Source organism: Stylophora pistillata, chromosome 14, assembly GCF_964205215.1.
Source record: "Stylophora pistillata chromosome 14, jaStyPist1.2, whole genome shotgun sequence".
In the NCBI taxonomy this organism is placed as follows: Eukaryota; Metazoa; Cnidaria; class Anthozoa; order Scleractinia; family Pocilloporidae; genus Stylophora; species Stylophora pistillata.
The window spans coordinates 11,095,875-11,122,640 of NC_142532.1; the positions used below are offsets into that span (position 1 = coordinate 11,095,875).

Sequence of the window (26,766 nt, forward strand, 5' to 3'; positions counted from 1 at the left end):
AATCTTCAGGTTGGGGCTTAGAAGGCTTCGTGAAGTAGCAGTTGATCGGTAATGTACCTGGGTTGTCCTTGGTACTTTTATTACTTATGGTGACCTGGTGAACACTTAGACCAAATTCTTCGCACCACTTTTGCATTTCCACCAATTGTTGCCTGGTCACCTTGGAATCTTTCTCTGGTTTGGACATGGTTGGAATTGTAGAGAATGGTAGGAAACCCAGTTACTTTGAGTAGAATGTAGAGGAACTAGTGAAATAGTTGAAGCTGTATTTGGTATTCCTCTTCAGGTGCTCTCTGAGGGTTGATGACAATCTGTGTGCGAATTGAAGAACTAGAGGCCTGTCATTACCATCCCTCATTTCAGCAAACAGGTTTTCAACGACAAGAGTAGTTAGCGACGCCATGTCCAGCTTGCTTATGTACTCTGGTGAAATGTTTTCAATGGAAGGGGTACAGTAAGGTCAGTGAGACATGTACCTGCTTTGAAGTTCTCAAGCAGTGTGGCCTGATAGGGTGACCGTTCAAAGTTGATGCCAGCCTTCAGAGCCTCCCAAAGGTTGGAATCGTTTGCCTGTCTTGCCCTGTTTGACCGTCCAACCTCCTTCAATCTTTTAAACTTTACCTTCTTGGCAGGTGCAGTACCACTTTTAACACTTGGACGTCCTGGATCACAATCGTTATTTGGGCCTTCATCTTCAACATCTTCAACGTCATTGTCATGCCTGCATTTATTAACCACTGATTTTGTGAATTGTCCACTTAGCATTTCAGACACTGTTGCACATTGGACCTCAATGACTTTCACTGTAATACCAATTGATATTTGCATAAGTTATTGTTGTTATTGGTTGGTTATTCAAACAATGTCAATGCATCAACAATTTACTTTCAAATCAGCAAAATCATGTCAGTAGCAACAACAATAAAACTGAGTAGGACTTACATGTATCGATCAGCTCATGTTTTTCCTGGAGAAGAGGTCTGGCAACTTTGAAGTGATCCTGACCATCAATTGCAAATATCTGTCTCTTTAGAAACTCAGCCTTGGGCACATTTCGCTTGTGCTGAAGTTTTATTTTTAAGTAAAAAATTCCGAGCTCCTTTGTCTGCTCCACAAGGCCAGATGACACTTTTAAACGTTCAACAAGTTTATCCTTTTGTTGCTCTTCAAGTTTTGTCTGAAAGGACCATTTGACTGGTTTGTCAAAGTTGATTTTATAAATACATACTGTAACGTCATGAATGACTTTGACCTGTGCCATAATAGAGGTTTTTTTTTGTATACCATCAGTTGTTAAACATCAAGGCGAAGAGTTCGAAGATCTCACCACTGAGAGGAGAAATAGTTGGATTTTAGCAATGAGTAGGGGCGATACTGATACAAAGAATGTCCTGGAAAACGAGTGAGTTTGTGAACGCCACTTTGTGTCAGGAAGGCTGTCACTGAACTGGGACAAATTTAACGTTGATTGGATACCGACCTTAAACTTGGGTAAACGAATACACAAACAGAAAGACGTTGACGCTGCGACAAAAAGAGCCGAGAGAGCAAACGCTCGAAGTAAAAGAGTCATCGAACAACAAGAGAATGAGGCTGCAAGGAAAAGACAGCTCTTGGACCAAAGTGGCAAACATGTTGCTAACGTGGACTTTAGGGGAGCGTTAATGAGTACTTCATCCGAAATAGTTGAAGGCCATAGCAGTGAAATACAGCCTGAAGAGCCTGATACTGGTTCTTGCTGGCTATTTCAGCCTTTAGAAAGGGGAAATCCCAGTTGGATCCAATTGATGTGGAAGAAACTAGAGGCATCGCAAGTGTTCGTATCCACGTGGAGAGGGTGATAGGATTGTTGTGGTGCAAGTATACCATTTTGGAGAGCACACTTCCAACAGATTTCCTTGCTTGTAATCCAAATGGACCACCTGAATCACAGATTCCTGTGATTGATTGTATTGTGAGGGTTTTGCTCTGCACTTGTTAATTTATGTCCACCTATAATACCATTTGACTAGTTTCAATGTGATTCAGTTGTACAGTAAACTTCCTTTAAATGGCCACCCCAGTATACCAGACGCCTCTGCGCAGCAGACATCTTTCACTGGTCCTAACTCAGGCAAACTAGAGCTGTTCATATGTAACTAAACTCTCTTTTAGGCAGACAGCTAGAGCTGGTCTTGAGGGTCTCCTGCTTAGAAAGTTCACTGTATTGCCAGTTTTAAGTTTAACATGTGCTTCTGTGAACAGTAACTTAAATGTAGGTGTAGGTCAGTAAGAGTTTGTACATGTCCTTGACAATCCCAAATATCTAAAGCATTTTTATTGATTCAAAAATGACAATTTTTAAAGATGTAGATTCTCTTGTCATCAATTTTCTTACTTCCTTTAATTACATATGTTGTTCAAAATAGTTTCCCTTGGTAAAGTAAAATCTGCCTCAAATAATTATTTTTACCTATACATGTACCCCTTTGGAAGCACATAAACATTATTGCCCTCAACTATTTTCCAAGGAATTACAGTTTTTTAATTATCGATTCTGAAACAGATCAACCTCCCAGTCAGGACTGTGTCCCAGGTTGAGGACCTTGATAATTCTGGCACGCGGGTGAAAACCGGCAAATAGTTCCCTTTGATTAGGTCTTTTACTTTCTAATGATGGTGTAGAAATAATGGAACCAAATAGAATGTCTGTTGAACAACATGTATGTGTGATCCTAGTTTCCAGGAGCCTGAGCCTAACTTTGTAATGAACTTCTTTTACTTGAAATATTTTTTCTTGTGTTTGTTTTCCCTCTTTCTCTTGAAGACATTCTTCATCAGCTCTGTTATCAAAATTCCCCCCTCCCATTCACAAATGCATCATTGGTAAAAAATTTAGGCACAATATAACTGGTTAAGTGCCCCATTTAATAGCATAATGCAGTATATTGACTTGACAAAGTATCTTGATTGAACATAATGTTATTTTCTTTCCTTCACTAACCATCTTGGATACTTGGCTAAGCTTCAATCCAATTTTCCTAAGGGGGACTCCCATAAAAGTGACAAGGCATCTTAAAACTGATATCAGCCCCTTAGGGATAGCAAAAGTAGGTGGGGCTAAGTGATTTTTCACCCTGAGAGATGTGAAAGGAAAATTTAAGCTTTCCCTAAAAAAGCAGACATCTTGGATCTAGCAACTCTTGACAGCACTGTGAGTGAAACTATCAGTATCAATAAATCCCCTAGCACAAGTCCCCCTTTGGAATACAAGAGAATTTGAAAATCTTAAAGGGATAGCACTTAAGGCTAATTTATAGCAGAATTAAGGATAAGACAAGCACCCCTGTCATGTTTATGGAGATCCCTGTCAAAGAAAGAAAAAAACTTGCGTATACTGTCAAGCAACTCATGCAAACAGAAAAAAGAACTAATTTCCTAAGTGGTATGTGATTGGTAAATATTGGGATTTAATTTTCTCAAAGCTAGTTAGACCACCACCAGACAATATCCCATTATTCAAATTTGGTTCCATCTTCCCAATGAATAGGCCAATGATTTTATTGGTCTATCCTTAAAAAATTTGAATTAATACCAAATAAATACCAATAATATACCACTTTAGCAACCACCTTTTTTCCCCTGTGATATGTGTAGAATCTCAAATTCGATTAGGCCTATTTACAACAAAAGATACGGTCATCCAGCCCTTAGATCTATGACTAATTTGTTCCTTTGAATTCTTGCATCCTATAATTATCCTATAAAAAATCGTATAAAAACATCCAATATTTATTTCATCCTATAAAAACCGCCGCCTGGTTAGCTCAATTGGGATAGCGCCGGACTGCTGTGCGGGAGGTCGAGAGTTCAATACCGGCCGGACCAACACTCAGGGTCTTAAAATTAACTGAGGAGAATATGCTTCCTTTCTTTAACATCAAGAATTGGTTAGATATTCTAGTCTTCTCGGATAGGGACGAATAAATGGAGGTCCCGTCTCCTGCAGGGTTAGGGGCAGGAGACGTTAATTTCCCACGCACGAGATCACTGTGTGATGGATGTCCTCCCCTGGGGTGGGTTGGGTGGGTAACAGCGCTGTGGACAATTAGTGGATTTTAGCGCTATATAAATAAAATTATTATTATAAATAAAATTATTATTATTATTATTATAATTAAACAAGTATTGCCCTAGGTTTGTCCAAATTACTACTAAAATACTGGGAAATTGCTCATCTTCCCATTTCTCAGACATACAGCCAAATATGAAAGCATTCATGAGGGATCAAAGGTTACCTGCCTAGGGTCTCTGCCATTAACAAGATAGCAGGCAAAAGCAATGGCCAAAATGCCACAGTCATTACCATTATTTTGCTATTGGACATCATTGGTTACTGTAATATCAGCATCTACTGAATCTACATCTTTGCTGTCACTCCTGGAATCACTCCCAGAGTCAGCTGCCATGGCCAATGCTTGTAAAGAAGTAGAAGTGGTAAGAGGTGTAGTTGTAGCGAATCAGCTTTCCTCTTACCGATTGAACTAACCCCGAACCATTTGATCATAGGCATTCAAACTTTTGTAGGCCTTGAATTCTTTTCTTGTAGAACGGCTCGTTTCCAGAACCGAATATCCAAGCAAATCCGAAACTTCTATGGGAGGTGGACATTCCCCATTAAACTGCTCTCTCAGGATCAATGCTGGCCGGGTCAACTCCGATAACAGATATTTTCGCTAAATATTGCCCTTTAACTTGAGTTCCCAGCGATTTCACGTAATCTGAAAGCACTAGGATAGCTTTGCTGAGTTTTTCCGAGTTGTCTTCGAGTTCAGAATCCATTGAGGGGTTGGAAGATCATCAGTAAAGAATCTAGATATGGCACAATATTTCCCTCTAATTTACATGTGATAACATTCTTCGAGGGACACCAACATGGCGGATCACCAAATTTGCATAATCTGTGATGTCACGTGAAAAGCAAGAATAGGGAATTCTGTTGATGATATTGTCATAATTTTACAAGAAGTCTTTGACAAGGTTAATTCCTGGAGTCTTTTGAACAGACTGGTTGTCCAAGAAGGTAAATCTGAAGGGATGATTTTGAGCACTAAGCCATTCATAGGTCCTATGAAACCTCTGAGGTGGGGTGAGGACACCATTCCATGTGTATCTTCCTCTGCGTGCCTCAGAGTTACAATCAGTGACAAATTATCCTGGTTTCAACATATCAAATTAACCTTTTCTTCATTTCACAAGAAAGTTAAAATGCTGAGACATATAAGTTTTCCACCCAAATCTATTTCAGAAACTATTTACTTTAAGACAGTAATCCCAAGTGTCTTATATGGAATTGTGATATAGGGGTCTGGCACTAAGCTTAAAGAATTAGAAATGATACATATTAGAGCTGCTAGACTGATACATAAGTTACCAAAATGTATGAAAGGTGATGATATTAGCACGAGTTGGTGGATGCCTCTTGACTATTTTTACAAGTTTGGTATCCTAACAACTACTTGCATGGCATTTTATGGCTTGGGCTTAAATGAAGTAAATTCCTTGGTCCATAAGTGCTCTAATAGTTATAATCTTAGAAAATTGCTAAATATTTTGATCGAAAGACCTAATACTGAACTTGGCCATAGTTCTTTTGCACACAGGGCAGTAATTGCCTGAAATTCCTTACCAGATAATTTAAGACACTTTTCTAATCCAATTACTTTTAAAAATAGGCTTAAAAAGGCAAAAAATGTTGTAAATATAACTTTTGGAAAGGGGTGGCTCTGTTGTTTATAGTAAGAATTCAGATTTCTAATATTTCTGATATATTATGACACATTTATATTTATATTCATTCCATTTCTTATTGAACACTTTACTCCATGTTTATATATCATATTTTAAGTAGATAATATAGTAGGTCCACATCAGCTGTAAAGTTAAAAATTTTTAACCTACTTATCAAATAAAGATATGTATGTATGTATGTTCCAAAACTTGATTACCTTAACCACGGAGGAATATTTAAAACAGTTTAATCTTGTGAGTTTGGTTTTTATCTTATGTGGATGGTTGAATCTCATCTTAGTGCTTTAAGCATAGTTCAAAGGAATCACTGAAATGTAGACCATTCAGATTGAATATGATCTTATAGCACTCCTCCATGGATAGAACTTCCCTCATTTTTTTATAAAGAGTTCCATGGTTGATTTTATCAAAAAAAAAAGATTATTTAAAAACCTGGTGAGGGAATAGAAATGCAATATTCTGACAATTTAAATGAGAATAAAAATGATAAAGATTGCCATTAATCTAAAAGAATAACACTGTTGGGAGGGTGGCCATGTCAGATCTTCTGCAAAAGTACTAACTTTGTCAGTGGCACTGAGGTAGTGAAAGGTCAAAAGTCATAACAGGAGATTGGAAAGACTGTCTATTTCTGACAATGTACAAATGATTAAACAACTTCCAACAAATGAATTCTGCAACCACAAAGATCTGACAGAAACTTAGCAAACTCTTTCAAATTTTTAGTATAAAACATACTGTAAACACTTACAAACAGCACTAGTAGTTTTTGGAAAGAAATCTAAAGAAATCACAATTGGAGTCTTGAGAGAGTTTTTTTCATATTAGTGACATCATTTAATGTACACCTGTAAACTCACATAAAAAACTGAGAATAATTCAAATCCTTATCTATATTAATTTTGTACTGGTAGTAGTATCGAAATCATATCTACTGACTTAGACTTGTGTTTGATCTTACTCTACTACTGTTCAAGCACTATTTAGTTCATTCCTGTCAGATTTTACATGAAACATGAAGAAATCTTTAGTTTGTCGGTTGGGTTGTTTCTAGCTCAATACACCAGACTATTTGATCAGGAGAAGGGGATACTTGATACAAGTAACTTTTTCCATTCATTGCAAATTTCGTGAGAGAGTGGTATGTTTCTGTCTTGTGGTGGATTGCAGGTGATATGTCTAGCTGGGAGAGACACCGAAAACAGATTTGCAGTAGAGTGGTTGTCTTATGGAAGTTTTAATGCCACTTGCAGCAAAAAAACAATATTATGCCTGTGAGCAACAACAGCTCTATAGGAGCCCCCACATTTGCAAAAACAATGATCAAAGTGGCCGGTCCCAAACACAAGTGGTTCCTGAAACATGGTTCTCAACAGACGGGTGTGAAACACACTGGAAATCTAATCATTATATGTAGGTTGCGTGGAGGCACAGCGGCCTCATGGTTAGTGTGCTCGACTCCGGATCGAGTGGTCCAGGTTCAAGCCCTGGCCGGTACATTGTGTTGTGTTCTTAGGCAAGACACTACTCTGACAGTGCCTCTCTTCACCCGGGTGTATAAATGGGTACCGGCAATTTAATGCTGGGGGTAACCCTGCGATGGACTAGCATCCCATCCAGGGGGAGTAGAAATACTCCTAGTGGCTTCATACTACAGAAACCGGGGTTAAGCACTGGCCTTATGGGCCACTAGGCTCCTAAACAGACTTTACTTACTTATATGTAGGTTGCTCTTCAGTCATACCAAGCACCTATAACTTGAAGTCAAAGTTGTGGAAAATCAAATTTCCTTCCTTGTCCACAATCACAATGACAGACAGTTCTGAGTGGCCTTTTATTCATTGGAGGAGAACTGATGACAGATGGGGCTTTAATTGGTGTTTGATGTTTTTCTGAAGGAGTGGTTTATTGTTCTGTACAATCCTCTTAATAGAGACAGCAGAGGCTTCTCCAAATTAATGTAGCATTTTCTAATAGTTGTAGGAATGCTATGTAGTTGCTGCAAGGTAATCCAGTTGATAAAGAGATGCACAGAAATATAGTCTGATTATCAGCGAAATAGCTAGGAGACCTTGTAAGAACTTGATTTGAAAGGGAAATGGCTCATAAATGCGTAAGGATCTTGATCAGCATATACCTACAATATATGTGCGTATAAAGGAGTCATGTAGCTATAAAAAAACAATTTATATGGTAAGATATTGGACACAATATTCATTAATATTGTGATTACAATAATAATAATAATAGTTCATTTATATAGTGCACGCATCCACTATTTGTGTGAGGCACTTTACGAAATCACTGGTAATCCTAAAACCATAAAATTCACTCTAAAAACTTAGAAAATAAAAAACTAGCGATGCACCTAGAAACTAGAGGCTAAAAAATAAAAAATATAATAGAGAATTACTCTTAATAATGTTAGTTAAAAGGAAGGTCTTGAGTTTTTCCTTAAATGACAATACTGTACTGGACTGTCTAATTTCCAATGGAATAGTACTTCAAATCTTTGAGGTGCATGTAGAGAAAGTTCTATCACCATATGTTTTAGTTTTACAGTATGGCTGGATCAGCAAGTTGCGAAGGTTCAAGTGTAGAGACCTAGTCGATTTACGATGTTCCAAGAGTTTCTTTGGATATTGTGGGCAGAGACTATTCAATGATTTATAGACAGAAAGGTGCTTAAACAGAGTTTAATATGAGACAAGCAACCAATTAAGTTGTACTAAGGTAGGAGTAATATGGTCATATTTCCTTGTAACAGTGACATAATGGACAGCAATGTTCTGGATTTGTTGTACCTCTTCACTTAATACTTTGGTATAAAGATGGAACAATATTGATGACTTTTCAGTGAGAAAGATCAGTGAAAAGTGAACTACATTTTTGTAGAAGCAAATGTGAATTAGACATTAATTTTGTTACTGATGGACGAGTAACATGTACTATTAAAAGTCATGATAGATTACTTCTGTCATGGCCTAAATGAAGATTGTAATTGTTTCTCATCATGAATTAGGGAAGATAATAGTGTACTTAGCAATAAATTATATGCAAACTGATTATACTCAAGTTATCCCTAATTGATAAAAATGAAAGTTGTTATCAGATGGTCCCCTATACCTCTTCTGAAAACAGTTTCACGCATAAGTAAATGGCCTTTTCACACATCACGAAAAATTAAAAAAACGGCTTCACGTTCACAGAAAAAGGCAAGCAATCATGTTTACGTAAAAATGCCAAGGCTAAATAATGCTTCACATAAAAATACAAATACTATTTACCTTTCACAAAACATACAAATACAATCATTACAAAAATGTATTTATACGTTTTACCTTAAATTACTGAAATGTGCTACAGTAGATATAGTTGCACATGACCATCTTTTGGTAATTTTTGAATCTATTCTCATCGATGTCTAGATCTTTTGTGGCTTGGGTAATTGAAAAAACTTTGTGGTAGAGCTTAGGAGGACTATGTGCTACTGCAGTTTGGCTAGTTTAGTTGCTTCCACTCATTTCGACTTCACCCTCAATCTTGACGTACATGTATTGCATTTCATTCAGAACCACTACAGATAAAAACAGTTATGCGCCATACCTCTTATTGATGGAGATATTGTGTCCTGAGTGAGTGGTTGTCAAAAACGGCAAGTTTTGTTTTGTCAGTTCTTCATCACTCAGATCACTGTCAGGGTCAGTACCACTTTCATCGCTATGTTTGTCACCTTCAATTGCTTCTTCCCTTTCCTGACTTGCCTCATCAAACTGTACTTTCTCTCCAATTCGTTCTTCAGTCTGATACATGTCCAACGGAAGTGTGCCTGAGTTGTATTTCATAGTCTCCTGTCCAACAGTTCTTTGCCGCACAGTCTTCCCATTATCTCTTGCCCATTCTCTCATGAATTCCTGATGCACATCGCTCATCAATACAGCTGGCAGTGGCAGTAAGGGAATATCCCAAAATCTTAACGAGTTTGTTGGAATGGGGTAGTATGACTTCTTGTTGGTAAAATAGTAAGTAGACCATATTGTTGTTCGCTTCAGTCCTTCTTTAACAGTATTTCCAAATGACTGTGCTTAATCTAGGACATAGCTCCGGCATCATGTATCTCTATGCAGCATGATCGAGTGTTTAACATATTATGCCCTCTTCAGCTTTAGTTTCTATGGTCACACAGTCTCGGTTTCGTCATGGTCCTCTAGTTCTGATAATATTTATAGTTAGAATCCCCATGTGTTTGAGATTTGGGGAAAAAATAGCATTGTTTACATGTACTTTGAGCAATCTGTAATCATCTTTAATCACTTTTCTCCTAAACCAGCAAGACTGTAAAAGTAAAAAAAGTAAAGTCTGTTTACAAGCCTTGTGGCCCATTAGGCCGGTGCTTAACTCCGGTCTCTGTAGCATGAAGCGACTAGGAGTATTTCTACTCCCCCCTGGATAGGATGCCAGTCCATCGCAGGGTTACCCCCAGCATTAAATTGCCTTTACCCATTTATAAACCTGGGTGAAGAGAGGCACTGTGAGAGTAAAGTGTCTTGCCTAAGAACACAATGCAATGTCCCGGCCGGGGCGCTCGATCTAGAGTTTAGCGCACTAACCATGAGACCACCGCGCCTCCGACAGCAAGACTATACTAGGAGATAATTCCGATCGAATTGGAATTTGGAGTGTTGGTTGTGCTACTTCAGAATACCACTTCACTTACATGTGTTGGTGTGCTTTTAAGAACGAGGTATATAACAGTTGCTATACTTATTCAATGAGATGCAAATAAAGAAGCTTGGTATTCTGAAGTTTAGCCGCACTAGGCTTATAATGCAGACTGCAGCCAGGTGATGCACGAGGTTACTGAGCTATGAAGTTGACAATATATGAATAAAGATAAACTATGCAGTGTTACATGAAGACAAAGAAAGTAACCAAAAGACATAATAATAGACCGGTTCACAATCTTGAGTGCATACTGGGTAATTAGAGCAAGCAAATCCAAAATGGCAGATACGCTAAACTACACTCTTTTGCTTGATCTGAATACTTATTGAATATTGGCTTTGTTTCAGAACTTGTCGCAAACTTTAGTATTCACAGTGCAAGATAAAAGTCACAGCTACATTTTGAGCTCTGTAGCTTCGATTGTAATGTATCAAAAGATAAGATATATAATGGTTAACTACCGATGTTGTGTTGGAGGTTGTAACAACAACTCAAGATATCCAAATAAGGTTGTGAAATGGTCACATGTTGAAACTCTTCACTGGCATTTTATTCCGAAGGATCCAGAGAAAAGAGCTGAGTGGATTTCCAGCATATCCAAAGAACTTGTTAGATTCAAACCCGGCAACTGCAAGACTGTTTGTTCACATTACTTTCAATAAGGAAAGCCAACATACTCCTCACCAACTCCAACTTTGTATATGGTGCCAAGTGACTAACAAACCTTCACCCAAGAAAAGAAAGCTTGTGGCAAGACACGAAGTTGTCACTACAACTAAGGCATCCAATAACTCAAGCTTCAAGGAAGAAGGGACTCAATGCTTGATAATAAATCCACTAACATATGGAAGTATGAAATTTGCTGATTTAACAACAGAGCAAGATGTCCAGCATTTCACTGGATTCCCTAATGTAGAAACATTTCAATTGATGTTTAACACGCTCTTTGAAAAAGCCATGTGTATGCACTACTGGAAAGGAGACAAAGAAAGTGCTCTAAAGGACACCACAAAGCCCAGGTCAAACAATGTACAGAGGGCTCTAACCTTGGAACAAGAGTTTTTGCTAACCATGATGCAAATCAAGCTTGGACTCTCTGTATTTGATCTGGCTTTAAGTTCAAAGTTTCTTAGACGACTGACGGCTCTGTCTCTACCACATGGGTTAAACTGATGGCTAAAGAATTAAACACGTTTGTATATAGCTACAATAAATTTCAATCAATAACTTTGAAACTTTAGTAATACTAAATACTATATTTTTTTGGTTTCATCAGCATTATTTTGTACTATATAGTAGTTTGTTGAGGTCATATTGCTTTCACTCTCTAATTTTAGTTTTTATCTAGTGCTTGTTCATTGCAAAATCTACAAATAAATGTTGATTGTTGTTCAAAATTTGAGCAGGCCCAGTGAAACCATAGCCAACATTCACACTGAATACTGTTTTCATCATCACACCCAATTTCTTGTGGCTCAAGACAGGGTTTTTCACAGACAGCACAATAATAAATAGGCCTAGTACCTAACAACACCCTAGCAACATAAGTCTGGAAAAAAATTGTTAGATTCGGTATGATATCTTGCCACAGTTTTAAATCAAAATCAATAATTTCAATATGAACACCACCAAGTGGAGTTCAAACAACAAAAAAGGTTTTAGGACCTCCTGTTAGGGCCATTTGTCCTTGTATCTGGTAATAATAACTGTGGTTTCTCTTGAGCATGATATGTCCATTCACTAAGGCCGGGTTTAAATCTTGCATTTTACATGCACCGAATCTATCTACCGAATTAAGTGAATGTAAAATGCGACGTTTAAATCAATTAAATTCGGCAGATTTGTATTAAATGCGAGTTCAGTCAAATATTCAACTGATCCAGTCGAATATGCGACTAAAGTTCAACAGTTGATTTAAATGCTGCATTTTACTTGTGCCGAATCTAATTCATAAATTATTTTTAATTATATTTTACCCATAACACAACAGTTTTATGGTACATGACACGTGCAAAGAAAACTGGCGGGAAAGAATTGAACATCAGAATATGTAGTCCATGCTATGTGCCACCAGCCCTGATTTCATATCAATCGACGGCACGATCGGGGTCTTGGGACACATACTATGGCATTTCTTTGCGATAGGAAAAGCATTTTTTGGATTTTTTGGATTCTTGTGCAAAAAATGATGCAGGAGCATCTCTCTCATGCTCTCTTCCCCATTTAATGGAGGCATCTCTGACAGATCTGAAGAATCTGTAAGTTCCAAAAAACCTTCAAGGTGTGTTGCCATGATTGTGTTGCTGAGATTTTGAAATTTCAACGACTTTTGAGCCAGCTCCTCCTTCTCCTTCCTCCACTTCCTGCTCTTCTTGTGGCAGTTTTCGTTTGTGCTTCTTTTCCTTCCATAACGCCACTGCCTAGTTAATCACAGCTTCAGATTCTTTTACTGGGGGCCCATTTCTGGAAATATGAAGCAGACTTTCGAGCATCCTTTCTTCAGGGAATTTCTAGGGTGTGTTTTTTTTCGCTTTAGGGCACTGGCCGCCACTTCCGGCCATGCATTTGAAACAAGCATAGAGAGGCAGATTTCTGCAACTTGTAACAGTAAGGGATAACTTCTATGGTAGGATTCTTTTGTGCCTTAGGAACCTTTGTAGGACCCATTCTGTGGAAGAAGGCGAAGGAATAGCCTGATGTCCTTACTCCAGTCAGAGAGCTCATACATGAAGTTGTTCCATTCAACTTCCATTTTATGGCATTTGCTGCTGTTCTCGTCTCCACTAAAAATGTTATTTGCAAGAGTTTGAATATCGTTTTGTCCATAACCTACAAACTCAGGGTGTGCAATAGGGACGGAAAGTGGATCGAAGATACGGAAGGATAAAATGACTGGGAAAGACTGCTGGAAGTGTTTATCTATACTGTCTGTCAAAGCTGACACATATTGGGAGCATAGCAGGGGCGGATCCAGGATTTTCTGAAAGGGGGGGTTGTACAGATGTCGGTGATTTAGAAGGGGCCGCAAGGCCCCTTCCAACTAGGGGGGTCTGGGGGCATGCCCCCCCAGAAAAATTTGAAATCTAGAAGCTCGGAAATGCAATTTCCAGCATTCTGGGCATCAAAAGGCGTGTTGTTGTAGCCTGTATTTCAAGGTTGGAAAGAGTGTTTTTTTTGACGTTGTCTTCCGTTCTAGAATTCTTCCGTTGCTTTCTTGCATTACTTATTAGTTTAGTTCTAGTAGAAGAGAGACTAAGAATTACAAACTGTGAATAGACGGCTGAAAGAGGCATGACAGGTGGCAGTAAACCGCCGGTAACCGGCTTTTATTGAAACCCTTGCGGCGGCCCGTTTGTACATTATTGTAGTACACTTTTATCGCCAATGGCAGAAGGCGAGTGATGGCCCCATGCCTCTGGCGTGAGCTCTTAACAGTTCCAGTGTCATACCTGTCCCCCAAAAATATGATGTTTAGATTTTGTGAAGGCATGATATAAAATCTGGGATTAATCTTATTTCTCAGACAGAAATTAAAAAATAATAATGTATGATTGAACTGTCCAGCAGTTGTTGTCGTTTTTCTACTGCATTAGCATACCTCATTAATCAAACAACGAAGCCTGAAAAAGTCTTCTTGGATGGGCTTTTACAAAAGCCTCGCAGATCTCGTCTACCTCGAATCTCTCAGGGTAATGCATCGCAATTACAGCAAGGTCTGAGAAGCGCTCTTCAGACATCGTTGATCTGGTGCAGGTCTTGATCCGTTTCATGAGCGAAAAGGACCGCTCAGCTTCCGCACTACTGATTGGTAGGGTGCATGCGATGAGTAGAAGACGATGGATGTTTGGAAAAGCATCCTCGTCACACGCGCCAAGTGCCAATAAAAGATTGTTTGGGAGGTCCTTCTCTGTTGACTGCCACATAGTTTGCCATCTTCGCAGCTCATTCGCAAGGGATTTGGGAAAAGGAAGGTCATTCTCCCAGAACAGCATGCCTTTTGTTGCTTCAGATAGCTCCATGGTGTTTTGAACTATGATTGAGGGAACAAGATAAAGCAAGTGGCGTGCGTGGCGGTCTTCGACAGAAAACCGGTCTTCCATTTGACTAATCAAGGAATGAAGGAGGGGAATAGCCACAGATTTTTTATAATGATCAATTGGACTAGAGCTGGGAATGTTTGAGCGGTTCCTCTGTATGCTTGTCTTCCTGGGTACGGCTTCCACGATTCCCAGTTTCTCGGCAAGGTTTAATACTTCTGTGTACCACACTTTAAAGTCGCTGTCAATGTTTTTTCTAGCAGACTTGATGTTTCCAATTACTTCATCAACCATCATGTATGCTTCATAAATATCTTGGTCCCGTTTCTGCAGCTTTGATGCAAGAGCTTTGACTTCATCAAGAATATTCTTGGTTGTAATGAAAACCACTACTGTCTGAAATGACGACAAAGAGGCTTTCAGTCCCTGGGCTTTTGTGATGGTATCCTTGTCCCAGTTCCAGCTTCCAGTAGATGATTTTAAATTCGGGTATTTGTGGGGGGCAACAATAGCATCAAGAAATGTGAGAAGAATCTCATACATTTCAAGAAAAACATCTAGACATGTGTGCCTTTCCACCCAGCGTGTCTTGCATAGACCTGGAAGCTTGCTGTGAGAATTCTCAGGAAGGTATTCTTTCAGTGTCAACTCAAACAGCTGCTGTCGCTTCGGGCTGTTATTTAAAAAAAGATATGCTTCGTTAATCAGACCTATCAAATTTCGCACTTCTGCCAGTTTGCATGTTGCTGCGATGGAGAGGTTTAGGCAGTTAGCATAGCAGTGCGTGAAAAGAGCCAACGGACTGAACTCTTTTATCTTAGCCTGCACTCCTTCCTTTCCACTTGACATAACAGAAGCTCCATCATATGCCTGACCACGGATGTTGCTAGGATCCAAAGAAACAGATGGATCAGAGAGAGATTCCAAAATCTTCCTTGAAATCATGGTGGAATTTGTTCGTTGTAAGTGCATAAAACTAATCAGGCATTCTTTGACATGAGGATCGTTTGGCGAAGACTGGTCCACAAACCTCAGGCATAAAGATAAGATCTCCTGGTTTGAGTGTGGATCTGTACCCTCATCTGCTATAATCGTGAAAGGGAGGCCCTTGTCCCTCAGCTCTGCTGTCAGCCTTTCCTTAATTTTTGATGAATACACGTGAATGACCTCATTCTGAATAGTTTTGCTGGTATATCTTGCTTGTTGGCTTGCTGACATGAGGTGCTTCTGAAGAGGCTCGTTTCCTTTCGCAAGTAATTGAAGTAGAGCAACAAAGTTTCCTCTGTTAGTTTCATAACTTGAAAAATCGACACGATCATCACGATGTCCTCTAAAGGACAGACTCTGCTTTGCTAGAAACTCAACAGCTAGAACAATCTGTCGTAGAATTTCTTTGTTCTCTGTGGCTTGATTGGCTTCGGCCGTCGCCAGCTGGGAATCTACTCTATACCTCTCAGGATTCTGAAAAGTTTGTTTGAAGAGGTCTGCCTGTTCAGTTGCGTATCTATGCATCGCAGATTGCTCATGACAGTTGAGGATGCCATCCTTGCCAAGTGCCTTAGTGTAAGATTTCTGGTACGGTACTGTGACCAATACACCTGGTGTTGTACCCTTGGTAACTTTGTTAGGAAATACGATACAGTGACTACAAATCCCACCTTCAAGTATGTAGCTGTAGCAAAGCCATGGGAACTGTTTCAGCCATTTCGATTGAAAAGAAACTTTCCATGTCTTCTTTCCTTTGGTAACTTGATGAGAATGAAGTATATCAGACTCAGAAGGTTTGCAGTGTAATGTAAGGTATTGCATTCTTTTTTCATCTGTAATTTCGTGCGATAATCGCCTCAAAACATCCCAAGAGCCTGCAGCATCTTTGACAACAGTTCCCAAATCAATCTTTGTGCCTGTGGTTGAACCAGAAGTGGTAGGCACAGGACATTTTGCAGCTACATCTAAAATTTACAAAAAGAGTTTATTTGTATACATTCACAACTTTTAATAGGTTAGTCCTTTATCTATTTGCAATAACCTCAATAAAATTGACACACATGCATTAAATAAATACAATAGCCTGCTTTTATTGTACTTTACAGGTCACATGAAAAATGTCTTGGTTATATATACCTTCACTAAATGACAAACTATTTTCTATAACATAACACTGTTATGCCGCTATAGTATGTAACATGCTTTTACTCTTAGAGGCAGACAAAAGTAACGTCATATTCTTCCCCTAGAGCATCAATATATTCTTTATCTTCGGAACTGCAAGATATTTCAAAAAACTGAAGGCTGTTCAATTTTTGCAAAATCAGCCTTACGTCGTTTCTTTCAAGGCTTACACCAACCAGGCACAGAACCTTCAATGAGCATAATGAGGAAGTAATAGTTGCCACTTGATTGGCAGTGAATCCTACTCTGTTGAGTGATAGTACTGTAAGATTTTGTAATTGCTCTAAAATAGCCGTGCAACAACAAGTATCTATTTTTCTACAGTCATTTAGGATTAAGGTTTCAAGAGGAGAAGAATTAGAGTCAGTCAATAGGAAATTAAGGGATGATATCGGTTGGCCACTTAAATCCAGATATCTCAAACGTTTAGAAAATCCCAGACTATCTCCTAACAATGTTTGAAGCCTCCTTTCTGATGTTGTTATTTCGATATATCTTATAGATAAATATCTGAACCCACTGGAGTGCGACATGAAATTAACAATTTGTTCTTCATTTAAATATTGCATGGGCCACTCATCAAGAAGTAGGCAACTCCACAGAATGTTATTGTTGTTTATAATGTGCCTCCACCTCTTTGAGACCAGGCACACTGTTTTAAGCAATTCTTTAAGGCAGAAGTTTTTAAACACCTCGACCAATACTTCATCGGGCAAAGCTGTGTACAAAACGAAATTATAATACTAGTCAGTTTTATTTGGAATTCACTAGACTTCTTGCAACGTTGGAATAAATACTTTTTGTTGGTGCTGGCCGATATAAGTTTACTTTTCGGATAAATAAAAATAAGAAATTCTACCTTCGATCCCAGACCCTCCAGCCTGATCGTCAGGGTTGCTGATTCTTGGCTGCTTGTTAGGAGGAGCACTTTCTGTGTTTATAATTATAATGACAGTTCACTTAGTGAAGTATAATAAATTATTTTCTTTGTCTCCGTTTTAAGAACAATTTTATTTCTGCTTACCTTCATTAATACCTTCATTATCTTCAGGCCTCGACTGGGCTGAACCTGCAAAATGTTTATTTATGTTCAAAAGACATGATTTTCTTGCCAGTCAGCTTTCAACTGGTGGACAATGAAAAATACACTTTGTATCTGTTGTATGAATTGCACGGTATGTCAAGGCTATCGGGTGTTGAAAGTAGTTATTATTGTTATTAAATATAATTAACCGTCTTTAAAAAAAAAAAAACACGAACTTACCTGATTTCTTCGCATAAAAATCGGTTATTTTCTTCATGACAGCTTCCAGTTCGTACGTTCTTCGACCTCAGCAACTGACTCAAACATTCGCTCGGTCCCAATCCCGCTCGTTTACGCTTGAATGAATTTCACCTGTGTTCCTATTATATATGACCCTGAGGACGTCACGCGATCCTAATAAGACTTTCTCCCAAGTAACTGATCCCCCACACTGACAGAAGTTGCGAAATGTATATTATCTTTTTAAATCCGCAAAAGCAGGTGAATGGTGGAAGTGAAACAACTTCGTAAAAGACAATTTTGTTCTTATTTTTTTTAAAGAAGAATTAAAAAAAATTAAAATGCTGCTCAAAGGGGGGGTTGCAACCCCCTCAACCCCTCCCCTGGATCCGCCCCTGCATAGGCCATGCGTCTTTGCCTCTGTTGCTTTAATCTTGTCTTTACTGAACTCTGGGCAAGCAAGTTTTCCAGTTGTTGTCTCCTTTCGGAACTCTTTGACAGTGATGTTTTCTTGAACAAGTGTGTTAAGCGAATCTTTAGATGCTTTGATGGCAGGAGAAATACAAGAAAAAGATACGGAGCCCTCACTAAGAGTCAAGCCGTAGCTGTTTGCGTTCTTTACCTTTACTATTTCATCCTTCAAAGCTTGGCCCAGCAGCCAAAAAAACAATTCTTGTTGTGAACCCTGAGATCTTTGATCAAAATGACGTATTTTGGAAACGCCAAGATCTCCTCTAGTTCCAACAAAGATGTGAACTTGCGATTAGCAATTTCTTCTCTGGCCAACCAATATGCTGACAGGAAAGCATGGTGCAACACTGAATCTTTTGTCTGTAGCTTGGTTTTGAACTCTTTCTGAAAGTACAACATTCCACGACCCTTTGACCACCTCCATCTGTTTGAACTTTTTATACTTCCACTGAAAGATTAACACGTTTAAAACTCCTGAAATGTGCCTTTACTTAGACTCAAACGTTTGAGCCATATATTTTACAATTATTTTTGCGGGATCTTTTAATTTTTAAGCTGGTTTCTTGCTGGATCCTGTTCTGTGAAACATCACAGGCATTCCAGGACCCTTCAGTCAATTTCCATCACGTGTGGCAAAGGTAAACACGTTTAAAACTCCTGAAATGCACCTTAATCCCCACTCAGACGTTTGAGGCGGTTATCTCACAATTATATGTGTTGGATCTTTTCCTTAATTGAAGTTTTTTACCAAAATAAACAGTGAGACAAAAGTAGCCGGCCAAAGATGGCCAGTAGCCGGCTGTTTTGGCTGGCTACAGGCCCTTGACATTTCAATAAATGGCTTTTCGATGCCAATTTACAAGAACCGAAAAGTTCAAATATATACATAAAAGGATCATCTGTTAATCATCTTTCAACTTCAACTTTCAATTTTTCAAAGAAAGTAATATTTACAATATATTTAAAAGAATTGTCTAAAGAGTTCCAAATCTTAGTTGTTCTGTATAAGAATGTAGGTTGGCCACTTGTTGTTCAATATTTATTATTGTGAATATCTTCTTTATTCCTTGTTGTGTAATTGTGTCTATCCTTTCTTTAACTGAACTTTGAGCACAGGTAGTGTGGTGCTAAGCCATTGATGCATTAAAGGCAATCATTGCATTCTTTGATTCCAGATGTTGTTTGATGGGTAGCTACTTTAACTCACGAAGAACAGGGGTCATATGATTGTAGTTACATGAGCCAAAAACAATTTTAGTTGTGTAGTTCTAAATTAAATGTACCTTTTTAAAATTAATATCTTTTGGTGTTTTCAGTAAATATAAAAGCGCAATGTCTATGATTCACAACAATATTTTAATTAGCAGTTATAACATGTGGATACCGTGATGGTATTATTAGCCACTTGTTAAGTAGAGGGCGAGACAATGGTTCTCCTGATTGAAGCCTGAACAGAGGACCAGGTGCATTTCCTCTACGGGACAAGTAAGACAATACTGTCTGCATGCACACAAGTGCAGAAATCCCTTATTAGTGTGATGGGCTGCCCCTTTTCTGAAAGGGTCTGTTTTAGAGGCTTTGATGAAGATATGTAAACATGTTGGGTTTAGAGTTGAGTCTACGGCCAAATCCTTTACCTGTAAGTGCAAGGATGGGGAAAACTTCGATAAGGAGGGAACTGTGAATTCTGAGGCTCTTAAGAAACCAAAGTATGCCAGAGAGCAGGCAGCCTAAAACAGGCAGTGATTAAAGATTTGTAAGTCCAAGGATTTTACAATAACCGTTATAAGTTTATCTGTGATTGGCAAGCATTCATTTGAGTGCTATTTAACAAAGTGTCATTGAAACCCTGCTAAATCTGAAGGGCATGCACATCAGACAGATAAACATTAATTGAAGAATACTGTATGGATCTAGCCAGGTGGGACACAAACAAGCACAACGTCCACTCATCAACAGGGTAGGAAGACCCAAAGGGTTGAAGCCTACCCAGGTTCTGGCAAAACGCAAGGAATTTTTTTTGACCAGAAGCATAGGACCTTCCTGTAGATGGAACTAGGCCTTCATGGAAGAAGTCCATGCACCTAGATTCTAGAGAGCTGGTGTCAAGACATGTATTACATCTGGAGGGATTGGGATTGGTGTGGCAAGTGCCATTGGGGCCAGGCATCTGAAATCCTGCCAATGAAAATGGGAAAGGGCATAAGCAACTGAATTACCGAGTCCATGGATATACAGTGCTGAGAAAGACAACTGAAATTTTGCAGCTGAGTGTAATAGATGACAAGCTAAATGCATGATGGCTGGCACCTTTGATCTTCTATAATTAAGGACAGCAACTACTGCCTCACTGTCAGATTAAGACATTACATACAACCTGGACCACCTATCGCCCCAAACTGCAGGGGCGATCACAATAGGATATAGCTCTTTGTAAGCAATGGACTTATCAACTTGCTGATGGAGCCATAATCCATCAAACCACTCTGAGCCCCAGATGGCCCCAAACCCTATAACCCCTGAGAAATCAGACATTTATTTCTAGGTCTAGGGGAGGAGACAGTCCTGAAATAGCCAGAAACTTACACCATGCCAATCTAACAAGAATTGATGCCACCACTTGAGGTCAAGTCTAAACTCCTCACTTAACGAATAGGGTGATCCTGCCTACGGAAGCAGTTTAAATTAAGTAGGGGATGCCCCCATTCCTTATCCACAAGCATAACCAGATATAATTATTGTATTTATTAATATTCTTCTTGACTAACGAAACCTGGGTGGAACATGAGAGGGTCTAAGTGACTGTAACAACTATCACTACTAACTATAACGAACAACTAGAGCAATGTCTATGGACATTATTGTATCCTTAAAGTCAAATTCTTAGTGATTTTTGCTACTTCCACTATCTTGGAAGAGCTTGGTGAAAGTGACCGTTGCCTAGAAGCTGAACTCTTGCAGTCTGCTGCACAGTGATCTCCCTTGCAGGAGCTACACTTATGAGCAAATTTGCATGATTTGTAGGGAGGTAAACGCTGGCCTCGATTCCAGGATCTGCAGATAATGTCAGAGGAGTGTGATCCAGTTGCTTCCCCCTGGACAGTTGCCTGAGCAGGATAAGGGTGATTAAAATTGAAAATTAAATAGCTGCACGTTCATCGCTGACCACTCAGTCTGTTTTGTCGCAGTGGTATGCTACCTAAATGCTAGGTCATAGTTGAGGCAAACTTGGCCATCAAATTGGTGGTACGTGTGTAGAATTAAAAGCTTATGTGCAGATAGATTGCACCACTGATGTGGCAAGGACGATGATATGACCAGCATGAAAATTGTATAAGCTTCGACCCAGCTCACAATGTCTTCAATCTGACAGCAAGGCTTTTTGCCGGTCGATGTGAAGACTACTCTCCTCTTGAACAACAATTGTGGCTCAGTTTGTGCCTGGAGGAGATTTGGTGTGAGCAGCTCGCTCAAGTCAATGTATTTACCCGCCAAGATTTGGTTCACGATTTTTGGAGGGATTGGTGTAAATCCTAGGCCCACGACGAAGTGCTGATTAAGGGGAAACTACTGACCTCCATGGGCATTGACAGTCTAACAGGAGCGAAGCTCACAGCAGGCATTGTGAACGTGCTTAAAAATTCTGGTATGGAGTAACAAACAGATGTACCTATAGCAAGCTCAGGTGCTGGCTTGACAATTCCTTCTTGAAGTTGTTCCAGGATTTTCCTATCGTACTCTTTGTAGTGGCCATTCTGTTCTAACTTCCAGACCAGTTGTTCCAGTCCTCATTTACTTCCAGCTTCGTTGGTTGGCAGGGTATGGTGATTTACTTTCCGTGGCAACTTTGTTTCAAAGCACCCGGCTGGGCTTCGCTGAAGTTGCTCTTTGAATTCTTCGTATACTTTAACTTAATCGTTCTTATGGCTGTCAGCGAGGCCAAGAGCATCCAAAGAACACAACTGCTCATGGTGGACTAATACTGATTGCGTTAACAGTAAGGGCCTTCTGACATCCTCTCTTCCCGGTGACATTAAAGTCCATCCAAGGAGAGTTTTCTCAGGTAGAGGTTGTCCTGGTTATCCTACTCTTTGCCTAGTCCTTGTTTCAGGTTTTCAAAATGAAAAAAAGTATCAGGAGGAAATTTTAAAATAGCCGGAGCACCACTGCGCCGCGACAGCGGCGCCGGGCGGCAAAGCCGCCCGTGGGGAGGGTGCGGGAGGGGGTTTCCCCCTCCTGCAGGGGGTATGGGGGGCCTCCCCCAGAAAATTTTGAAAATCTGCATGCTCTGAAGTGCATTCTGGTGCATTTTCAGGACCAAAAAGTTATTTTTTAGGTCGTTGTACACTTTATTATAACCTAGAGTTTTTCTTAAATCTGACTCATTATCAAGAGTTTCTTGAAAATTATGTTTACTCATACATATTACAATGCTTTCCTTCCAGTCCCATGTTACATATTACAATTTACATCTAAATAAAAATTGACCTCTTTCCCTTGTCAGTACTTCATTGACCTGTTATAACATGAATCAACTTTTGAAATAATTATTTTTGCAGTCAGAGTTTTCCTACAGATTGAAAATACAGATGAACAGTTTCGTTATGGCATCCAAGCACTCAGGCTCGATTCTTTTTAGTTAAAAGTCACTGTCACTGAAATCACTTTCCCCCATTGCACTGTCCCTGTCACTGTCGTCACAACTTGGATCATCTTGAAAATTTGCTAAGCCAAGTTTAATGAGGGCCTGCTCTTCCTCTTGCAACGCTTGTTGTTCTTCTTCACTCTGACGATCTTCAACTTGTGGGTCCGTCTGTGTTGATACACTTGTTAATTCTGGTGGTGCAGGTTCTTTGCCCTTGCTTTCTCTTGAGGCTGACTTCCCTTTGGCCAACTTGTAGCCTTTTCCAGAGAGCCATTTCTCAGTGGTCTTCTTCACCAGGGTGTCACATTCTGAAGAATTTGCCTCTGGACCATTCATAGAGATATTAACAAGGGCCTCCAGCATCTCATTGGTCAGCCTGCTCCTGAGCCTTGACTTTATAAGCTTAACTCGACTGACTCCCCTTTCAGGCCATGCGTTGCTTATGGGCATCGTGAGAGCTATTTCTACAATGTGCATGAGGAGAGGGAGAAGAGAAAGGAAAGAAGATCTTTGTTTCATTAGCTGGGACATGCACCACTCTGCTGGCATGGTAGTCTTGCCTTCTTTTACATCAGCTGGAATGGCCATCTCCTTCATGTGGTACTTTAATATATTCCACTCTGCCAAAAGTCGGTCTTGTTGGTCGGGGAAGTAGTGCTTGGCAAGAACTTGGATAGAATCTACTCCGTAAGAGGGAAGTTCTGAAGAGCTTGCAGGAATAAGAGTTGGATCAAAGATGGAGAGCGCTCCCAGAAGAGGGAGGGTGTTCTGAAACCTCAGGTCGATGTTTTCCTTCAAAGCAGAGACATACTTGAGCAACAAATTTCGCATGGATGCAAGCTGATGCTCAGAAGGGGAAAACTGCAGCAGCACCATCTTTCCTTCCTTGATATCTTGGCAAAATTGCTTGATGGGGACTTCTTTGGTTGCCACTTCATCCAGCGCTGCCTTAGCACGAACAATTTCTGGTTTAAGGTGACTGAAATTGACAGTAGAATGCTGAAACGATTTTGACAGGTTGTCAAGAACAGGAAGCACATGCTTTAAAACATACAAGCAAGCCAGGAAGCGGACGTTGTTCATTTGAACTAACAGGCCCTGGCATGTGGGGTCCTCATCTTTCATCCTGATAAGGAACTGGATGATGGCAGAGAAGCTCTCCCAAGCGGATTGAACGGCAGCGTTAAATGACAGCCATCGTGTCTGACAGGCCTTCTTCAGCTTCTTAGCTATCTTCTTCTGCGAATTCTTGTTTGAGAGAGTTATTTCACTCACCTCAAGTTGAACTTTCAGGAAAATGGCTGTCTTCTTGTTCGAGTTGTCAAGGAGTCGCCAAAGCGTGTTTAGTGTGTTCTGCATCTTCTTTATTGTGGCAAGATCGTTTAAAGTGTTGGTACACGCCAGCGCTAGTTTGTGACAAACACAGTGGACAGATATTAACGACTGGATTCTTTCATCTGCTTTCAGCCTGGTAGCTACACCTGACCTTTCTCCCACCATGACACTTGCTCCATCTGACACAAAGCTTTTAAACCAGTCAAAATTGAGACTGTGTTTCTCAATGACTTCCAGAAGGATGCTTGTGATGTTTAAAGAATCTGCTGCGTCAGAGCTGGCGAGAACATTTTCCAAACACAAAAATTTCACCTCAACCTTTTCGCTACCCCTGTTATAATACTGGATGAAACCAATCATTTGCTCCAAATTTGCAATGTCAGTCATGTCATCAACCATCACCCCAAATGGCCCAGTTACAGCAGAAATGACTTCATTTTGAATCATTTCACCAAGAAGAAGCAACATGTTGCGAAAGGAAGCTACTGATGTGTGATTAAAGCCACTCATATCACACCCCAGCTTCGCAACCAACTTTAACAGACTCTTAACCTTGACATTTGCTATATCCTCCTTTGCCAACCAGTAAAGGCAATAGAGAACTCTTTCATACACATCAACCTGAACTTCAGCATTATGATCGAGCTCTTTCTGGAAAACTGACAACCTGTTCATAAGAATGGCAGTGATTGCATCTTTGTGTCTCTTTGTTGCAATGTGCTCCTCGAGGCAATCTTTCTTTAACCTTGTGCTTGGTTCTGCAGAAAAAAATTCCTTTTTGTTTTGGGGATGCTTGGAATCAAACTTCTTGCAGATCAGACAGTATTGACCTTCTCCTTCGATGTAAACGAGCCACCACATCTGTACTTTTGGGCTATAGGCCAAATCCTTATTAAAGATAAGGCTGTGATTAAACATCTGCTTCTTTTTGGTTGTTTTGATGCGTGCTCTTTCTTCTTGAGACACACCCAAGCAGTCACGCTTTTTGCAGAGAATGTAGTGATGAATTTTCTTCGTCTGCTGTTCTTCAGTGAAACTGTTCGTGATATCACTCTCTGACAGTGACTGTATACACACAGTATCTGTGGGAGGAAAATACATGTAAGATTCTTTACCTTTTTTCTTCAGTGTGTGATGCAAACCACCAACTAGAGAAGGCTACTCTCAAAAAAAGAAAGTAATATCACGAATTGTAATAAAAAGTTCGTTTACCTTCAGCGTGGTTGGTAGGGGCTGCGGTCACAGAGATTTCTTGGCAGTCGCGTAACACATTGACGGGCAAACTTTCGGCATCTTCGAAGTTTAAGGACGTACTAGGCGTTGCAGAAGACCCTTCCGTGTCTGGTGCATCTAACGAAAGCAGTGAGAATATGTATCGATGTTGACAATGTGTACCATTTATCCCCCATGACCAACGCGTTAAATAAACCAAGCATAGTTATTTCGCGCTCACATATATGACCTCACGTATACAAAATTTGAGTTAAAGGCGGAGATTTAATTTTATTTTTTAGCGCGACATACAAGCTCCATAAATAATGCATTGTTAGCCAAAATTTCAATCAATTAGATAAATCAATTTTATTCCACGGGCACAACTGTTTTAACTGTTTTTTTTAGTTATCAGAAGAACAATGCTTTGCTAAACAATCAATTTCAGTAAAACTCATATATGTTAAGCGAGCCGTAACATGTGGCGCGACTTATGTCGCGACTAGTCTGGCTGTGTCGGCTTCGTATAAAATTAATTTTCCATAAAGAACTGTAAAACATTCAGTTTCACCCGCTTTACTGATTATGAAGACTTGAAATGAAACTTTAAGTCTCACAAAAATCTTAAAAATGCCTGGCTTATATAAAAAGTTAAATGTGACCAAATTTGTGTCGGCATAAAATTTATTTAATCGCCAGAGTCTGCCAGTTCATTCTCGAAACGGCGCCTCACGAAACCAAGCGTTGAATAAATAAAAGCATCCCTTATAAATCGCCTTGTTGACAATAAATAATTCAACCTAAGCGATACAATATTGTTTTCAAGCAATGTTTCATTCATAACATGCACCAATACTTATTTTCTGATGGACTGGGGGATTGTAAACAGGAACCCGGCGAACATTTGCATTTTAAAAAGTGTTTCATACCTGCAATCTCCTTTCTTTGCTGTTTGAACCCAAACTGGGTTAAAAGCGGCTGTGATTTCTGCCTTTTCATCTGGTGACTGGGACCGTTTTCTTAAAGAAAGCGCCAAGTACAAAGCTCTCACGAATTCACAAACAGATTCAAACACGCGATGTGGAGAAGAAGACGATTTCATAATTCGCTTACGC

The 26,766-nt window shown here is 39.6% G+C and overlaps 2 protein-coding genes, 1 long non-coding RNA gene and 1 pseudogene across 8 annotated transcripts in view; 1 reads left to right on the plus strand and 3 right to left on the minus strand.

The window, feature by feature from the left end:
- The window catches only part of LOC111332550 (uncharacterized), a 60,077-nt gene that overhangs the window by 17,010 nt on the left and 16,301 nt on the right, over positions 1 to 26,766 (plus strand). Inside the window, exon 3 of one of the 3 annotated variants that reach the window (XR_015995162.1) lies at positions 4,233 to 5,966. The exons of 1 other annotated variant lie outside the window; for it this stretch is intronic. This is a non-coding gene — a long non-coding RNA (uncharacterized LOC111332550). Of the gene's footprint in view, positions 1 to 1,290; positions 2,768 to 4,232; positions 5,967 to 26,766 lie in introns of those variants that run through there. One more of the 3 variants, XR_015995165.1, reaches the window with a different exon arrangement.
- On the minus strand, positions 13,815 to 18,367 carry LOC111345727 (52 kDa repressor of the inhibitor of the protein kinase). Of its 4 annotated transcripts, XM_088744526.1 has the most exons (4): positions 17,989 to 18,367; positions 17,749 to 17,793; positions 17,584 to 17,655; positions 16,606 to 17,442 (listed from the first exon to the last, which is right to left on the minus strand). In XM_088744526.1, exons 1-4 carry the CDS (start codon positions 18,023 to 18,025, stop codon positions 16,751 to 16,753), a joined length of 846 nt encoding a protein of 281 aa, XP_088600652.1. In that variant the 5' UTR covers positions 18,026 to 18,367; the 3' UTR covers positions 16,606 to 16,750. The 4 variants fall into 4 exon arrangements, 3 of the variants coding, with proteins under 3 accessions (XP_088600654.1, XP_088600652.1, XP_088600653.1); XM_088744528.1 differs by lacking the exons at positions 16,606 to 17,442; positions 17,584 to 17,655; positions 17,749 to 17,793 and adding exons at positions 13,815 to 14,770; positions 15,348 to 15,361 and having other exon boundaries at positions 17,979 to 18,367; XR_015995159.1 differs by lacking the exons at positions 16,606 to 17,442; positions 17,989 to 18,367 and adding an exon at positions 16,460 to 16,504 and having other exon boundaries at positions 17,749 to 17,942.
- On the minus strand, positions 19,816 to 20,629 carry LOC148716514 (uncharacterized; annotated as a pseudogene).
- LOC111344539 (zinc finger protein 862) lies at positions 22,785 to 25,861 on the minus strand. Its single transcript, XM_088744525.1, has one exon. It carries the CDS (start codon positions 25,538 to 25,540, stop codon positions 23,099 to 23,101), a length of 2,442 nt encoding a protein of 813 aa, XP_088600651.1. The 5' UTR covers positions 25,541 to 25,861; the 3' UTR covers positions 22,785 to 23,098.